At 39.4% G+C, this 18,851-nt stretch overlaps 1 protein-coding gene across 4 annotated transcripts in view; it reads left to right on the top strand.

Annotated features, from left to right (window-relative positions):
- Positions 1–18,851, top strand: part of VEZT (vezatin, adherens junctions transmembrane protein) — a 126,882-nt gene that overhangs the window by 57,376 nt on the left and 50,655 nt on the right. For all 4 annotated transcript variants that reach the window (XM_019489264.2, XM_006273628.4, XM_014606725.3 and 1 more), the window contains exon 7: positions 17,604–17,751. In XM_019489264.2, the coding sequence (XP_019344809.1) occupies positions 17,604–17,751 (148 nt within the window). The remainder of the gene's footprint in view (positions 1–17,603; positions 17,752–18,851) is intronic.

Genomic DNA, 18,851 nt, shown 5'->3' with positions numbered 1-18,851 from the left:
CTGTTATCAACCCCAGCTTTCAGGTCAAGAGATAAGTCAATTTCTGCTTTTATGAATGTTGGATGGCACTTCTGCTATATAAATTAGCCAAACATCACACTTCAAGATGAAGATTGTGGAGGTTTCTGGGTTGGACATAAGCAACTACCACTTTAGGGACTGGATATGGGTTAATGTATGTGGCCTTTCTAGGGATTCCCCTTATGGCAGCATGAAAAGAAAAAGTCTAAGATTGGTTCCCAATAGATGCATAGATTATTGTGGTAAAGAGAAGTGAAGTAGATTCACTGAACTTTGCAGTTTTGTCTTTTTTTTATTTGGATTAGATTGGGTCCACATAAGCAGAAGGATGGCAACCTACTAGCTTCAAAACTGACAGCACTAAGGAAGTAGGCTTTTAAATTAGGCACTGATGGAAAAGAAAGGCTTGATTGTTTAATTTGGAAAATTTGTCATTTGTTTCTGCCTTGCTTTCTAAGATTTTAACACTGAGTTTATCCTGTAATAAAAGATAAATACCATAGCAGGGAAAAACCAGGAGAAATAGTTTTTGAGGAAGTGGCACGTGAGGATGCATGACACAGAAAGCGAAGTGGTCTAGGATGGGTAAATGAAGTCAAAGAAGCACAAATGTGCTGTATGAGTTGGTGTAAGCAGGATCAGATCTATGCTTTGTGTAAGAAGTCAAAACAAGGCGTCTGACTTTTTTAGGCAGTAAGGGGGCTTTGCCTGCACCTCCATGTTTGAATAATTACTGCTGCCTTGGGGTTGTTCCAAGTTAATGCTGTTAGAAATATACCCTGACAGCTGTTTATTGCTGAAATGGAGCTTATGTCATATGTGCCCAACTCCTCATGTTCTTTCAGGGGGCATAGAGCTTGTGCTAGTTTACATTGGGAAAATTCTCACCTTTCCAATAAGGAGAGCTTTAAGGTTCTTTTAATGCTACCCAAATCTGGCCTGTAGCAAAGAAAATAATGATTTAGAGCAGGGATTTGCATCCAGCATGCTGCAAGATCCCTTTAGGGCTGCTGCACCACCCAGCCTCTGTGAGAGAAGGTAAGTGCTCTCCTGCTGTCTGTCTGAAACCCTGAACCTGCCTTAGCTACCCAAGTGACATCTGTGGCTGCTACCCTGAAGACTGCAACTGTTGCTGCCCTCCCCTCCTCCCTGACAATCCTTCTGCCAGTTGCCTTATGCTCCCAGCAGCACGCTCTGCTGTAGGTGGATGGATGGGTGATTGTGGGGCCACAGCTGTGCTTTATAGCCCAGCTCATCCCCTGCTCCTCTGACACTACAAGGGATGGTGAGAGAGGGTTACAGGGATGGTACCCAGTATACGAAATCCTGAAGGAGTAGCTTTGGTGGTGAGGGCTGCCCTTATGTCCTCAGGTACAAACTGGTTGCAGGGAGAGGGCAAAGAGTGGAAAGAGCAGCACACAGCAGTGTTAGGTCCTGTCTCCATCACCCTTACCTGGCACCAGCTAAATCTGTTCTCAACCTTTTTAGCGTCAAGGCCTCCTTTTGTATCTTTTTTTAATTTAGATTCTAGTTCAGTGATTCTCAACTGGGTGGACATTCAGAAAAGTTATGGGGTTGAGGCAAAAAAGGTTGAGAACTACTGATTTGGAGGGATAAAAGAAAATCTAAGAAGGAAATGATGTGATGAACTTAAGCCAATGAATTTTGGTGGACTGTCAGGAAAAGCTTCCAGATTCTCACTGTTGTGAAAAATAGAAATGTTGTTTATTTTTTTTAACTCTCTATAGAAAATCAGAATATCCACTAGACATCAATTCATATGTTTTCTGAGTATAATGTAACTATTAACTACTGTTTAAAAGTTGCTGTTGTGAACACGGGAAAACGTAAAATTAGGAGCACTATTAATGACATCCTATACCAGCAATATTGTATAGGGCCATAAAAAGTCATTTATTTCCTTTAGAAAAATAATAATTTTGGAATTAAGTTGTAAAAAAAATATTGAAACATTTTTGCTTTTCCAAAGTGTCAGGAGAGGAAACTAGCATCATGTCAGAAATTGTTTTTATTGCATTTGCTACAGTTTTGATCTTTTTTGTCAGAAGACAAGTAAATGTATCCATCCAAATAGTAGAAAAACTGAATCCATTTTGCTCAGCATGGTGTTCTGAAAACTTAGTAGTCAGAAATGCCTCTAGACTGAAGGAAAATGAAACTCAGTGTTTCAGCTGATACAGTGAAAATAAAAGCTTAATCCCATTTTAATTGATGGCCTTATTGTCCCTCTGGGTTCTCAAGCCTAGAGTCATTTTTCTTCTCTTTGAAGAACAAGGACATGGTAATTTAAGACTGAGAACAAAACAAATGAAACTTTGTATTTGAATTAATGACACCTGTTGGGAGGTACCATGTTGAGATGTTCTCAGCTGATTGACTACCTCTATGAGGGAGTGACTCACCTGATGTACTGTAGACGTATACAGCTTCATTGACTTCAGTGGGGTTGTATCCATTTTTAACTAGTGAGGAGTTGCCCCCATGACATTTTATTCCTTTTTTTCCAGAATTCTAACTCTATAATCAGCTTTTATTGTCATGAAAGTGATATGTTGAAATGAAATGTTTACTTGAAATAGATATACCATTCTAGGAATCTTGACTGCTTCCTGATTATTTATACTTTTGTCCATTTATACATCAGAAATTAATGCTGCCTGAAAACAAGATTTTTTTTGTTACATTTGGCTTTCCTCAGTTGAAGGTATCCATTTTGTTAATACCATCCGTTGTGTCTTGTTTTATAGGTAAAGCTTGTAGGACTATGACAATCTCTCTCTCTCTCTCTCTCTCTCTCTCTCTCCTTTTTTTTTTTTCCCCCTGAGCCTATTTAGCATCTAAGACCATAAGATCCTATGCATGACTAGGGCTCCTTGGCACTTCATCAATACAAATAAATATTGGAAAATAAAGGAAACAGTGTATCCATTTTTTATATAAATTTATTACTCCTAATGGAAACTTTGAGATTGCTATGTGATGAAAAATTAGTACATCTTTACCTTTAGATGCAAGATCTATAATACAATGCAGATAATATGTGCCTTGATGTTGTATTACATGCCTTTTAATCTGAACTGCAGTCATTTTTATACATAATACACATGAACACTGATATAGATTTCATTAGTGTTAGAGACTATAGCTAAGATTACATTGTAATTTCAATTAGAGTACCATATTCTCATATATTAATAGATTTCTAAAAATCTTTAGCAAAACAAAAAAAAATAGAAAAGAAAAGAGAAAATAATAGTTTTACCGGCTTCTGGTTTAGGTGAAAAAATGCAGTTTTAAAAATGTGGGCAAAACTTATTTGCTCACTTATGAGTTGCTATGTTAGAATGATCTTGGAGGTTGTGTGAGGTCCCAGATGACTAGAAAAAAGGCAAATATAGCTTATAGCTTTAAGAAGGAGCATCCAAGGAATGAGAGACCAGTCAGTCTCACCTCTGTACCTGGAAAGATCTTAGAGCAGGCTTTCAAGGAACCCAGTGTGAAGCACCTAGAGGAGAACCAGGTAATCAGGAACAGTCATCATGGGTTCACCAAAAGCCAGTCATGCCTGGCCAATCTGATTTCCTTAGATGATAAAGTGATAGGCTCTGTAACTGAGGGGATAGCAGTGAACTTGAGTTTAGCAATGCTTTTGACACAAGCTCCCTTGGCATTCTCATTTGCAAGCCAAGCAAATACAGACTGGATGAAATTACTATTATGTGCATACTCTAATGAGGCCAGACCAGAATCTTGGACCTAGTTGGTCCCAATCACGACATCAAGGAAAGTCTTCCCTTGACCAGGTGCTACCTGCAGCAAGCCCAGAGCTGAGCCCTGATCCCAGCTGGACTGAGTGAAGCAATCAGAGACTCAGTCCCCTAAAACCACAGGCATCAGGCCCCACTTACTCCAGCCCTTAAAAGTCAGGCCCAGCCTTGTACAGGGGAAGGCAAAAGTTCTTGCACCTGACCTTTCTTGCACTTCTTTGTTGATTTTCTGATTCTAACTTCTGACCCTGGCCTGTTCTGACTTTGGCTACCGCTCCCAACTCCAGTTCTGATGCCAGACCCCTCCATACCTCTTGCTTTCTGGGGAACTGATCTTGGCTGCCACTAGGGAAGGCTGCCCGTATACTAGTTTCCTAACAAATACGTAACTGGTTGGATCATGATACTCTGAGCAATCCTCAATGTCTAGTTGGGATGAGGTATCAAGTTGGGTTCTTCAGGGGTCTGTCCTGAGTTTGGTATTGTTCAACATTTTCATTAATGATTTGGATGATGGGCTCAGGTGCACATTTAGCAAATGTGTGGAAATGGTCTGCAGTCAGTGAGATGAGATTCAACAAGGACAAGTGCCAAGTCTTGCATTTGGGACAGAATAACTACATACACAAATACAGACTGGGGAATCACTAGCTAGGTTGTGGCACTGCAGAAATAGACATGGGTTATGGTGAACCATAAGCGGAATACAAGCCAAAAGCATGCTCTTGTTGGGGGAAAAAAAAGCCAACAGCCTAGTGGATAGTATTAACATGAGTGTCACTTCCAAATGAAGGGAAGTGATACTTCCTCTCTATTGGTGAGGCCCCACCTAGAGTACTGTGTCCAGTTATGGGCCCCTCACTTCAAGATGTTGACAGTTTGGAAAGAGTCCAGTGCAGGGTAACAAAAAAGATAAGGGGCCTGGAAGGCAAGCCTTGTGAAGAAAGACTGAAAGACCTAAGGTTATTTCACTTGGAGAAGAGAAAACTGAAGGAGGATTTGATAACAGGCTTCAAATACTTGGTTAAAGGGTGATTATGAAGTGGATGAAGATGTGCTTTTCTTTGTGTCATTAGGGGATGGGAGTAGGAGCAACGTCCTCAAGCTCCAGCAGGGGAAATTTGGATTGGAAGTTAGGAGAAACTTTCTGACCGTGGGAGTTGTCAGGCATTGGAAAGGAAAAGTTGTAGAATCTCAGGATTGGAAATTTCCAAAATCAGGTTAGACAGACTTGGCTGTGGCTGGAATGGTTTAGTCAGAGATGATACTGCCTTGAGCAAGGGCTGTATTAGATGATCTTATGAGGTCCCTTCCACCCCTGCTTTCCTATGATCCTCTAAAAAATTTGATTTATATTGGCTTAACATAAGCAACCAAACAAATTGTTTCTGTTAGGCACTGGACTCCCAATTAATGTGTGTATATGGAAGAGAGTTGAGCAAGGTGTATGGAATTATAATTAATTAAAAACACAGCAAGCCAAATGAATAGAGTTACAAGCAAGTATAAAGCCAATTTTTGCAAGCAGCTAAGCAAAATTTCTATTAAATTTTATGTAACTGATTTTACGGAATTGTTTACTTTAGAGAGTCTCACACTTTTTAAAAAAAAGTTTTTCATTGGAAAATGAAAATTGTATCAACTTTGATAAATGTGCTTATGAAAGATTGGTCACTATGTCAGAATAACAAAGATATTAAAATTAAACCATAATTTTTGTTTCAAAATTTACTTTGGTTTGAACTGAGGTTTTACTTTTTGCAGAGACATTTTCAAAAAAATGAGAATTTATATCATGGAAAAACTTGAAAATAATGGTTTTATTTGGATTCAGCACAAAAAGAAATTTCAGCATCTCAGAATTTCACACACAAGAAAAACTCAGTATTTCATATGGCTCTAATATACATAAATATGTAGATTTGTTCTGGTATTACAGTGAATTTCTATATTTGCATTTTATTTTACAATAATGTAATGTAATTATGCAGTGAAATAGTGGTAACACTGTTACATTTCTAAACACTTATCAAGATATGCACCTTTTAGAGTTCTTTTATGTAACTGGTGTTACTCTGGTACCGTACTTACCAGCATACCACATATACTTTTCTTTCTGAAAAGTAGATACTAGAAATTGTGTGTGTCATATGTGAAGAAATGTGGTCAGGGCAGATCCAGTGCTGCAGTTGCACCCTTTTGCAATTCCTCTTCCAGTCTTGCTGTCTATGAGACAAGGGCCTGATCCTGCCAGAGCTGGGCTGAGTTCCTCTTCCAAAGCTGGGCTGGCAGGTGGGAGTACCCACTAAGTTAGCTGAAAGCACAGTCTTGCTACAGCTGAGTTACCTGGCCACTCCTCCCAAACTGGGTGAGCAGCCCACAGTGTCTGCTGCAACCTGCTAGCCCCAGAGGCCGGCTGGGGGTTAACAAAGCAGCCCCAGGTTTTTGCTTCCCCCCCAGCCTTGCAGCTGGTGCCTGTATTCTTCCTGTAAAAATAATATTTTCAGGGAGAAATCTTGGTTTTTTTCATTCCAGCTTATGAAAAAAGACTCTTATCTTATTTGGAGGTGTGGTACATGAAATAATGCAGTAGTTATTTTTATTACTAATGTAGTTTGACTGCCGCATACATACCTTGTTATATTAGGCAGCAGTGTAGGGATGCAGCTGGGCATCTGGACAAAATGGAAGTGGCAGCTTCTTGTCTAGCTCGGAAACGCATTTTGACAGACTTATATTTTAAAACTGTCACTGTTTTAAATGCTATTATCAACCATGTGGGGATAGATTAGAGAATAGTGAGTTTGCTAATAGTGAATGATTATGTAAATCATAAAGGCATGGGATATATTTGTCAGGATTTTTACTTTTTCATACCTTTCTGTTTTATATTGTTAAATGCTCATTTTCTAATTAAAAATATTTTCCCCTATCAAAATGAGTTAACAACGTAGGCTCTTTGAAGAAAAGAAGAGCCTCCTGGGTCACAGACAGATCTGCCTGGCTCAGGTCAAACCACATGTTGCAGACACTGTCTGACTTTTTCCTAATTTTTACTATATGTGACTTCTTTTTTCTTTGGAAATCCCTACAACATCCACCCACCCCTACAGAGAGTTAAACATTTTAATACACAACTTTGCTTATAGCAACATGGATTGCACAAACCTGATATTGTATCATTATTCATGTGAATGAGACTGAAGATTTATCCATATGCCTAAGGCTAGCATGTCACCTTTGCAGCTAGGCAACTCCCTTCCATAATACTGCAGTTACTAATGTAAATAAATAAATATTGAGGTAATTAACATTTGTTTTAGTATAAAATATAAATGTGTATTGTTGAAGTTCAATTAAACATTTAATTATATTTTTAGCTTCCAGGAAGCTTTGATCTCAGACTCGAAGGACCAGTAACCTTTAACAAAATGAAAAACCTTATCTTACACTTGTTATATTAAATGTCAGCCTTGCAATTATAGGATAAAAATATTGCTGTATCCTGTTATGTCATTCTTCTTTTTTGTTGCTAACACTGAGGGTCCATTAATGTTCTAGAAGTTATAGAAGAAAGAACCTTGAGGATAGGAGGATTTCTCTTTGATGTGGCAAGTGAAGGCACAACAGGATGCAGTGTTTGAAGTTGAGGCTGGATAAATTTAGGCTAGAAGTGAGGTGCAAGTATCTTGACAGTGAGGTTAATACAGTGTATCCTTGGTTATTGATTCTCCCAACACCAACTTATTAGTTGTCCCTGTTGTATAACAAATTGTTCTCTTTCTAGGTCTATTTAACATAGTGCTATATCTCTGCTCTTACTGTTCTCTTTTAAGCTTTATATAATACACTACTGCATTTCTACCCTTCAGTTTGATACAAAAACATATAACTATTAGATTTGTTTAACGAACTGTTCTCTTCTCAGCTTTGGTGTATTTAATATTTCTACTGTTAAGTTTAGTATGGTTTGCATTATTCATCATGTGTTAGCATGCATAATTTCTCACAAGGAATATGCTGTGGTTTCTCTTATCTGAATGAATTCAGCTATCCTAACATGTTTTTGGCAGCGGTTTTTCAAAAGAATTTGGATAACTAAGCATGTACTATAACAGTCTGCCAAGGTATATGAGTTTTCCATCACTCCGTCTTGAAGAACTGGATCCTGCACGAGTGGAATCAGTTGGGGTTTTTTCACTGATTTCACCATAGCAGTCATGCACTAAATCAAGATTGGATAGGTGAAATTTGTTGGTCTGTGTTAAGGTGGAGGTTAGATTTTGGGATGTGCAAGGTTAAACGTTTAAACAATAAGTATATTTATCCTGGGTAAAGTTTAGCGCGGGGCACAGCCTGGCAGGGAAGGGAAACAGCACAGTGCCTCAGGCACAGGAAGGTGACAGGGCAGGCAGGAGGGAGAAGGAGTGAGGGTGAGGGGAAGAGGAAGGACAAGGGGCAACTAGTACCCATAGCTAGTCTACTCCCTCCCTACAAGTGTGCTGGCAGCTGCAGTGGGCTAGGAAAGTCCCCCACCTGCTGCTGCCACCAACAGCTTCACTTGGGCTGTGTTGTTTGGCAGGGCTTGCTGCCACCTTGCCAAAGGCCACAGGGAATGGCTCACAGCCCTATCCCCATAGGGCTAAAAGAGCATTATTCAGTATTATTGCTGTTTATTTGTATCCCACTTTCCCCCTCCCGCCACCTCCATAGGCAATTTAAATGTGTGTGTCAAGGTGATCCATTATGCAGCCATATTGCAGCTATAAATGAGGGTAGAAAATATACTGATTAAGTCCGCAGGCTCCTATTTAGCCAGACATTTCATTTCTCCTAGGAAAAAGTCTTTAGTCTCAGGATCCTACAGATGGAGAAGTCTGTTGTCCTGCTTTAATTACCTATGTAGTATGCAAGATAAAATATGCTAACATTTTCTCCTTGGGACACTGCTGCTATGTGTAAGTTAAGTGCAGCTCATTCTAGTTAATTGCAAGTCATTCCTGTCGCTGTATGTTTTCGCTGGCCATCTACTAGCTAAGAAGCAGCAATATATCTTGTAAATGGCTGTGCAACTACTGTTTTGATCCAGGCAAAACACAGGACAACCAGGACCACCTCAAATGAGATGTGTGGTGCTGCCTTAGGGATATTGAGAGGCTTCTGCTATTAACATTTCTGAAGTACATTAGATCCTTTGATGGAAATTTGTTTTAAGTGCAAAAAAATAATGGTTATTTACTAGGTAGACATGACACTCTTTGTTGTCTGTACTGTATGAGCAAATAAGGTCAGGGTTGCTATCAAGAGAATCACTGTTAGAGATTTTTATACTGAGTTTTTGTGTTTTGCTTTAAAAGAAAGTTTGCTTTCTCTTACTTCAAAATTGTTCAGGAAGTTGGTAAATACAATGAACGGCATAATGAAATGAAAATGTACAGATACATAGAAAACTGAAAACAAGGGGGACTACGTAATGTAGCTACTGTATTTTCTTTGGATCTTAGATTAACAGCAAACAGTTGCTTAATGAATATAAACATGTATGTTTTACAAAATGCATTCAAGGACCATATTTAGTCATGCCAGTTGATTATGTTTAGAGTAATCAACTCTGCTTTTCTAGGTTATATAAAATGTAATACTTATTTAGCAATTTTTATTAAAATTCTCACATCTTCTTAGAAAATGGGCAGGGAAGTGGAGGTTTAGCATTGTTTAAATGAAACTTCCTTGGCATGCTTTGGTTGCTCCCACACACATCTGTGTTTGAGTGTTTGTCTGAGAGCAATGTGCTTTCTGGCAACATGTACTGAAGAGAAACATTTATGTTAATTAGCAGAGTGTGATTATAGATCTCCCTGAAGTTGAATCTCCCTGAAGTTGATGTGGTAGCTATAACATTTTTGGATTGCTTCATGGCTGTTTCAAGAATGACTTCCATCTTTTTGTGTTGATAAGTTAAAGCAGAGCTGTCCAACTGGCTGCCCACAGACTGTGTGCAGTCCTCAAGGGGTTAATATGCAGTTCGCAAGCTCCTATTTAACCATCACTCCCCTCCATTGCTCTGGCTGCTATGGTGGCTGGAGGCGGTGGGCTCCCCCTGTTTTCCTATTTCTGCTTCCTGCCTCATTCCTGGGGGCAAGGCAGTACATGGGTGTGCAGGGGAGGGAAAGGTCTGTGCTCTGTACACAGCCAGGGGGAGAGGAGCCAGGGGGACCCCTGCAGTGTGCAGCCCCTGTAGCATACAGCCCCCAGGAGTCTGCAGCCCGTGGGGTATGTGGCCGCATGGGCTGCAACCACCTAGAAGTTGTATCGCCCTTTTTTAAAGTGGAATACCTTGGTCTCCAGAGCAGATGTTCCCAACCACCAAGCATTGGCCCGGTACCAGGCCACAACAGGTTGGCTGCTGGGTCGTAGCTGCTGCCACCAGCAGTCGTGTGCAGGGTTAAAGCTGGCTGGCAAGTCAGCCCTGGGGGAGAGGTAGCCAGCTCTATGTGCCCTGTCCCTCTCCTTTCACCATGGACGCGCCTAGAGAGACACTGCCTGCGCAGCAGGTACCGGGGCCTGCGCATGGCAGGACCCCCCAGCCCCACCCACGACTGGGAGCTGGAGATGCGGGTGGAGAAATGCCTGGGGCAGAGGACAGGGAAGCAGCTCTGCTGCTTGCTGCTAGGAAAGGCAGTAGAGCCCCTTCTTCCCAGGCAGCCCCAGCTGGGTTCCCTGTGCCACCACTTGTGCAACCTCCTCCCCTGCAAGGTCTGCCCAGTGCCCTTGGCTGCAGTGCCCCAACCTGATCCATTCCTTGGGAACCACCCCCATGTAAAAATAAAATTTAAATATGTAAATTCAATTATTTGCCAGTCCACAATATAAAAGAGTTGGGAACCACTGCTTTAGAGATTTCTAGTTACAATATTTCTGATTTTCAACTATTAAGTTTATACTTAAGCCTCATTGCTTTCATAATTCCTTTTACAATGCTTCATTATTGATATTTTAAAATTGGCAATAACAGCTGTATAGTCAGATTGATATTGGCTGTCAATATTCCAATACTTACTGGTATTGGAAACATCATTTGAAAATGATTTGTCCTAGCAGAGATTCCAGCCTCCTTTAGTTAGTTTTTTTTTTTTTTAAGTTTTGGTATTTAAAAAAATCTAGAACTAGTAGGCAAGTCTGTGTGCAGCCCTAGTGTTACAAATGCTTGAACCTTGCCATATTTTCAGTAACATGATTTAGAAATTCATACTTGCTCCTAGGCTGAATGTATTGAACTAGTGGAGTATGTAGAACTGCAGATAAACTGAAAATGAAATATATTGTCAAAACTGCTTCACAAGGTGCTTATGCTGTTGGAAAACTTTTGTTGCAGAGAAAAATAAGAAAACTTATGTAGACTGTCAGGCATCTGATCTCAAAGGACTGTGGCCTATTTTTTTCCATCTTGGGAGAGGATAAACATGTTAATCCATGTGCTCTATCCTATTAGGTTAATTTTAAAATGTCTGATCCTACTAGCACCTGCTAGTTTACCTGAGTCAGTAACCGATTGCAACACTTATGAATAGTTTCACTAGAGGCCTTCACTTTGCACTGATGCTGGGAGGTCTAAAAAACTGTAATTAGGCTTTTGCCAGCTTAGGTTATTGGAAAAATTTAAGAAGAGTGTTGCCATCTGTTTGGAAGTTGCACACTCAGTACTAGTTTCTGCTGGGCCACTAAGACATCATTGAAGGCATTGCTTTTTTGCTCAAGTGGCAAAACCTTTGTGGAGAAGATTTTTTTCAATCCCATGAAAATTAAACAAGTGGAAGATATGAGAGTGAAAGGGTGGAGCCTGTAATTTACTCTCCCGGAAAATAGTTTAGCCAGCTGGGCAAGAGATCAGTGCCTTTAATGAGCCATGTGTGAACTAGGGAAAGGAAGCATCGAGTTCACAAATCCAAATCAAAATAGAAATTGAAGAAACATGGTTTGAATTAAGGGGCTTTTTTTCCCTTAATACTTTAAAAATGTTTCAGAGTTCTGCCTGGCAGAGGTTTCTGTAGGTGTGGACAATCTCTGTTAAGTGCTTTGACAAAACACCTATTTTGTGATTAAATACCCTAAGTGTATAAAAATCATAAGTAAAATCAAGTGTAAAATCAGTGATACTGAAAAGTGAATAATAGATATATGGAGCCTTTTGGAACCTTTTATTTGTCTTTTGGTTTCTAGCCTTTAGTTTATACTTGTTAATGGTTTTTCAGACATTTCTCCACAACCACAAAGGCTAGAAACAAACTTTTTAATGGAAATTGAGATTCTCTTAATTGATCTCTTAATTCCAGCAGCTGAGGCTTTAAGAAAAACACCAAATATTGTGCGAGTTGGCAGCACTGGATACCTACCACAAAAATGAAATTATTGGAAAGCATGAGTTAAGCAGAGAAATGTGGCACGTGGAATATACACAGCATTTTCAGGAAAAAGCAAGCATTCATTAAAGACTGATGAAGTTCAAGCCTTCTGCTTTAAAACTCTCAGTATATTGAAACACAGGACACAGATAGAAGTGCAGCTCCTCGCTGTAACTCATGGCGCTTTTCAGGAAACACCATGAATTACAGTGATCCCTCAGACACACCTGATGTATGTTCACTGTTGGGTCCTGGGGGCTGGGGGATCCAGCTGCAATTTGGAGTGGCTGCAAGTCTGCCACCTCAGGGAGGCTCCAATTCACCTGCTCCACCCTCCAGCACCAACTGAAAAAACCCCAGTTTGATCTCCCTCCACTCCTTTTCCCCCCTCGTATTCTGAAGACAGCACTGGGAGCAGGGCCAAGCTGTGTCAACCTTGCCCTGCTCTCAGCACACATGAAAACAAGTTCATGAAGGCACTCACTTTGGAGTACCTTCATCTGAATCCTTATTATATGCAGGATTGAGCCCTTTTAAAGTGCTCTTCAGCTGTACTCTTCTTTAAGGGGACAGCTGAAGGGCGCTCTCAAGGGGCCGATTGTGCGACAAATATAACTTCTTTCTGAGTCTTCAGAGTGGCAGACATTGAGGATACAACAAATACAATATTTTTAGTTATCACAAAATGTGAAATGGAGCTGGTGAATAGAAATGCTGTAGATTCCTGTTATTTGCATTACCATTTTTTCCCAGCAAAATTCTAATAAGTGGAAAAGGGAGAAAAAAAAATTCTGAAGCTGGTAATCTCCAATCATAATGTGGCAATGCACTGTAATATGAATCACACATCTTTTTGTCAATTCTTAGTTGTTGGTAAATATGCATAAAATTATGGTGATCACTGTTCAAACTCCTTGCCTGTGCTCTCACACTTAAAAATGTGAGCATGCACAATCAATAAGGAAATGCCATTCTTAGCAGATCAGTTTTCTTTCTCTTAGTTATATTGCTGCATGAGTGATTGTAATTTAGCCGATACAGCCATTAAAAACAAGAAACATGTTAAATATACCTGAAAAAAGTAAATTGCGCTTATTAATTTAAGACAACAAAGTCCTGTGTAATCATCACCAAACTACAAATATAAGACATTATGATACCTGTCTGCTTACAAGAGATAATATCTTTCCATGTACTTTTCAATCTTTGTACTATTTGACTAATTGATCCTTGGCTTTCTTTGTCTAGTTTCAGTTTATACAGTAAACTATAATATCGTAAAAGCTGATATGGGATTAACTAGACAAAATGTAATTGAATAGAGAGCAAATGTTTTTATTATTCTATAGGAAAAATGCAAATCACTGTCCTATGCAAATCACCAGTACATGATAAAGTAGAATCTGTGCTTTGGTACTGATTTGATAGCACCAAATCTAATACTGGAGGCCTTGGAACTGTGTTGGAGGGAATTGAGGTACTGGAAAAGGAAGGCAAGGAAATCTGAAACTGATGATGTGGTGAAAGGAGAGTGCGAGAAAAAAAACCAACAGTTAGAATGCACCTAAAATGGCTACAGCTCTTGGTAAAGGCAGTTATCCAAAGTATACATAAACCAAAATATGCATTTTTCTGGGTTTGGGTAGATGGTGGGAAGAAGAAAAAGATTTTAGCTGAAGACAGCCAGCTTTTAGACCTCCTTAAGCACATACAATCATACCTGTACCAGCAAGACTGCCCAAGCTTTTCAATAAGATCTCATGAATGAAAAAGATAGCTGGTTGAAGATGAATGCAAGCAAGGTAGAAGTTAAAGCTAGTGGATGGAAGAAGTCATTTTGAAGAGTTTGCAGCCAAAATGTCTTTTTTTTTTTTAATGAGAAGTATGGCTTCCTTTGGGTTGTCACTTTTATTGGGCTGACTACTATGCAGCAGCCCCAAACCTACTACCAAAAGTACCTGATGACTGTTATCCAATAACAGATATCACCCAAAGAAATCCTTGCCTCTTGCATAATTCCTGGATCATCTCAGCTGTAACATCACTTTTTTTTTTTAAAGAAGGTACAAACCCAGGAAGTTAGTTCAGTCTGTCAGTTAGGGGTGCTTCTGGATTCCTGACAAAGTTCTTGCTTAGCATGAGTAACACTTTCTGTTATGTCCAGTTGGCTAGGACTATAGCCAATATCCCTGCTAGCCTATAACGTGGGCCCCAGTTAAACATGTCTCCATCACCTTCATCTGGATTACAGAAAAGCAGTATACCTGGGCACAGAACCATCAGCCATTAGGGAACTCCAATTATCCAGATAACTGTAGCTTGCCTGCTCAGAAATATTGTAAGATGTCACCTCTCCTTCATCCTTTGTAGTAAGGTGACCACCCATCCCTAATTGGGTGGGACAGTCCCAAAATGTAAACATCAAGTCCTGGTCCTGGGTCGAATGACTCTGGGACACCATTTGTCCCAGATTCCCCTTAACACAGTGCCCGTGTGTCATCCCCCTCTGCGGCCCCACTCCCCAGTGCACTCAGAGCAAACCCACCCTTATAATGTCCCCCCACAGTGGAAAGCAGTCCTTTCCACTGTGGGGAAAGGGGTGGCGTCTGGCAGTTGTCATCCCTCCCCCAACTCCTCCAGCCACCCCCCACCAGTGCCCTACGTCACCCCCTTCCCACACTCACTTCTTGTTGTAGAGCTCCTTTAGGTGTCACCAGCAATACAATACCTCTCCCCCCAATTGTTGGGGTTTCTTTTTAATGCTCTATGTCCCCTGTTTTTGCATTTTGAAAAAGTGGTCACCCTACCCTACAGTGGCTTTTCATAAATATTGAGTTAAGGTCTTTGATCCTATCGTCAAAGCATTTAAAAAATCCTCTGTGGTATAAACAGTAGCTGACACTTCCAGTTAGGCATCATTGTCTACCACTCCTCCCCCTGGGCTGGATTTGGATGTAGTGACAGCAGGGGTTATTACAGCTATTCTTCACCCTCCATCACCAACAAACATCACTGTGCCCCAAATTTTGGCAGTAGGGCCCACCCTCACCTGCCCTGCCCAGCCCTTCTACAAGCTCCACAGGCTGCATGACATAGCTCTGTGGGCCAGATCCAGCCTGCGGACTGCAAGTTTAACTCCCTGGTCTGTAAGAAGATGAAGTCTCATTTTACAGAGATTGAATTTTCTTGGAGGCTGGTCTCAGACAATGGAACAAACTCTCATGTGAACTTAAAGCTGTCACAGATCTCACCACCTCTAAGACAAGTGCAGAGCAGCATGGGTATTTGAAAGACAGGCACACACACAAAGCAAAACCGTGCCATAATAGGATCATGCTGCCCATTTGCTTCTTTCCCTTGGCAAAGGATGAAAGAGAACCATGTGTGACATATGTTGCCCTGTTTAGGGTATGCCCACTGAGAAACCGCAGCTAGTTCTAGTTTGGGTATGGGAAGTCGTATTGCTGCATTAGCATGATTCTTGTCCTAAGCTAATATACTGTGCTTCTCAGTATAACCAGTCTAGGTGGAAGTGCTGTGCTAACACCTATACTGCTTCTGGTACCTGGACTAGCTTGTCCAGAGCTAACTTGGGCATCTTAATAGAGCACTGCATTGCGCTATGTAGATATAGCCTTAAAGCACTACTAGAAGATGCTCAGGTGCTGTGGTGGCAAGGACGGCATCAAACTAAGCTTTGTGTAGAACGGAATTTGAACACAGTCAAGTTTCCCATATTTCTATACAAATTTATATACAAATTTTATGTGGATAGGGTGTTTATTCCATCTCTAAAAATACTTAAGCCTCAGCAATAAGTGCTAAATTTACTTAAAAATAAGATTCTTTAGTGTCAACCAAAATAATATTGCTTTGCTCTGATGTACTACTCTCTGATGTGTTTTTTTGATAGTATTGAAGTTTGCAGCATGTAGGTAGCACAACAGGAGGCTACTTCCATATTGGAGTTATAATATGGAAAAGTTTGGAGCTGAAGTGTTGCATTAATATTATCTTGCTTGTGTCACTATTTATCTATTTATATTCTAGCAAAGCTTAAGCCAGTTTTCTACCTGTTTCTAAATGTCTTATGTTAATGAAGTAATTGGCATATGACAAAAGTTATTTACTCCAGATTACAATATAGTTGACCCTACCAAAGGTTTCACTGTGTTCTCTAACACACTAATTTGTTACTTTAAAAATATATTCACATTAAATTAAGTATCTTTGTTTAAGAGATGAAAATTGAGTAATTGCTTTTCAAACAGGTCACCTAAAGAGCTGAAGTTTGGTTGGAGAAATGTACAGTAGATCTAATTCTGAAGCTCAGTGAAGTCAATAGAAAGATTTCCATTGATTTCAGTGAGTTTTGGGATGGTCCTTAAGGCCTCAGCTAGCAAAACATTTTGCTATGCACTTTTTTCTTGTGAGTAATGCCATTCATATAGCTTTTACACTGGCACTGCTCATATGGCTGAAGTTAAAAATATGCTTAAGCATTTTCAGTATCAGGGCCCAAAAATGTCGGTAATTAGGAAAATGAGCTAATCAAGAGAACGCTTCTAAATTATTGTGTAAATGAACAGAATGAAGTAAAGATACTCCTTCACAAAATGTGTTTTGTTCATTTATTTTGATGAAAAGTTTGAAAGTATATCATAGGTGCAACAGTCATAGGCCTCAAGGTAGTTAGTATTTTAGTACATAACTTACACACAATTCATTACAACAAATCTTAATTAACATGAAATCTTACTACATGTGATGTTGTTAAAGTTTTGAAAGTTTGATTTGGAGGATTAGAGATTTGCTCTTATGCATGTTAAGAAATATTAAAGAACCTTGAAAACCAGCAAGTGTAGAATTTAATATTGTTTAATCCTACAAACACACACATGCATACATAATAGGGAATCTACTTACCCTGGTTATTCAGATTTACCCTGCAATGTGCACAGACTGCAACTTGCATTCACCAAAATGTTGTCTTCTCCCTGACAACATTGCTCTGTATTAGACCATCACTGAATTACATTTTTTTTGTTTTTCTTTTCTGTCTGTTATGACAGTTTATTCTGAATTAACTATTTAAAGATTCAGCAGCAGTTTCCTCACTTAATTCAGGGATTATTTATTAACCCATTTTATTAATTTCTTTTTTGTTATTGCATTGCAGTTTGTAGCTTGTAATGTTCTCAGTATAGGGCATTAAAACCTATATTTCAAGTATGATTTTTGCTACACTCACTTTAATTTAAATTGGGACTGCACATATTCTCAAAAGACTGCCATAAACAAAAGCCTGTAGTAACAGTAAACTACTCTACTTTGCGTTTTCTCCCATTTAATACAAAGATTTCTTTGTTAATGGCCTTAACTCTGACTAAACCTACCCTCTAAACTCAGAGAGTGACAATGTGACCAACTACATCTGTGTAGTTCCTTTTAAAGAGCTGGGTCTTGGACTGAGTGAAGAGCAGGTGTCTGAAGAGGAGGCGCACAACCTCACAGATGGCTTCAGCCTGCCTGCACTCAAGGTAATCTGTCCTGGAGGGGTGAATGCATGCATTCAAACACAGATTCATCACAAATCCATTTCAGCTGTAATAATAACCTGTTAATCTTAGCTTCTGACATCTGTTTCCCCCTTACTTATCAGTCTGTAGCAGTAGTGTAATTGGAAAGATTTCTGAGAGAAATTCATGAAGCTTCATTGAGAGCTTGGTCACACATATTTTTACACTTATTTGCTTTTAGGCGGTTTTCATTTAACACTTAAACATTCACTGCAAGACATGGTGTTGATTTGTATTAAATCATACTTATCCTTTGAAAAAAATCAAACTAGAATTTACAAATCTGTCTTTTCCTAAATGTTGCTGTAATTTCATTATATCTTTGCTGAGAAAAGAGTTGTTGAAGTATTCTTCCAGTTTCTTTGTCTTTTGGCTCCTCATCTTGGCTTGAATAGAGAGGCATTCCAAAGACATAAATTGGCTGGTAATTGCAAAAAGGAATAGCTCCAGTTTGCTGTGTAGTAGAATGGAATTCATAAGCTTGACTCCACTGTCATGAATCAGACCTGTTCTTTGATCTCTTAAAACATTTAATTAAACAAAATAGCGGTCATTACATACTCTTTTAAACTATTTAATTTTGAGATGTTAAATACCCTGACTTCTAGTAAATGTTTGTTCTTGAAAAGAAAATCTCATTTTAGTACAAACCCTTCAAAAGACCAGTGGTTCTCTGTTTCAAGTGTTTGTTTGTTTTTACTTAGGAAAGTTATTGTTTGAATTGTATACAGCTACTCCTCCCTTAAGGTCATAGTTACTTTTTTGAAAAATGCAACTTTAAGCGAAACAATGTTAAGCGGATCCAGTTACATCACAGCAGTTGCCTACTAGCAGGTGGTGGCCAAACAACATTATAACCGAACATTGTGCGACTTTAAACGAGTATGTTCTCTAATAGATCAGTAACGTAACAACATTAACCAGGAAGATGTTAAGTGAGGAGTACCTGTATTAGTTTTATGGTGGTGACTTTTTGTGGAGGTATTACATTTTATTTAGTAATCCCTCCCACTTGATTTCTTTTGTTCTGGAAGTATCTGTTGTCAGGAGTCAGTTTGATA

The sequence above is a fragment of the Alligator mississippiensis genome, chromosome 4, assembly GCF_030867095.1.
Source record: "Alligator mississippiensis isolate rAllMis1 chromosome 4, rAllMis1, whole genome shotgun sequence".
NCBI classification, from domain to species: Eukaryota; Metazoa; Chordata; order Crocodylia; family Alligatoridae; genus Alligator; species Alligator mississippiensis.
Note: the sequence above shows the minus strand (reverse complement) of the source record. Positions and strands in the feature narration are given on the sequence as shown.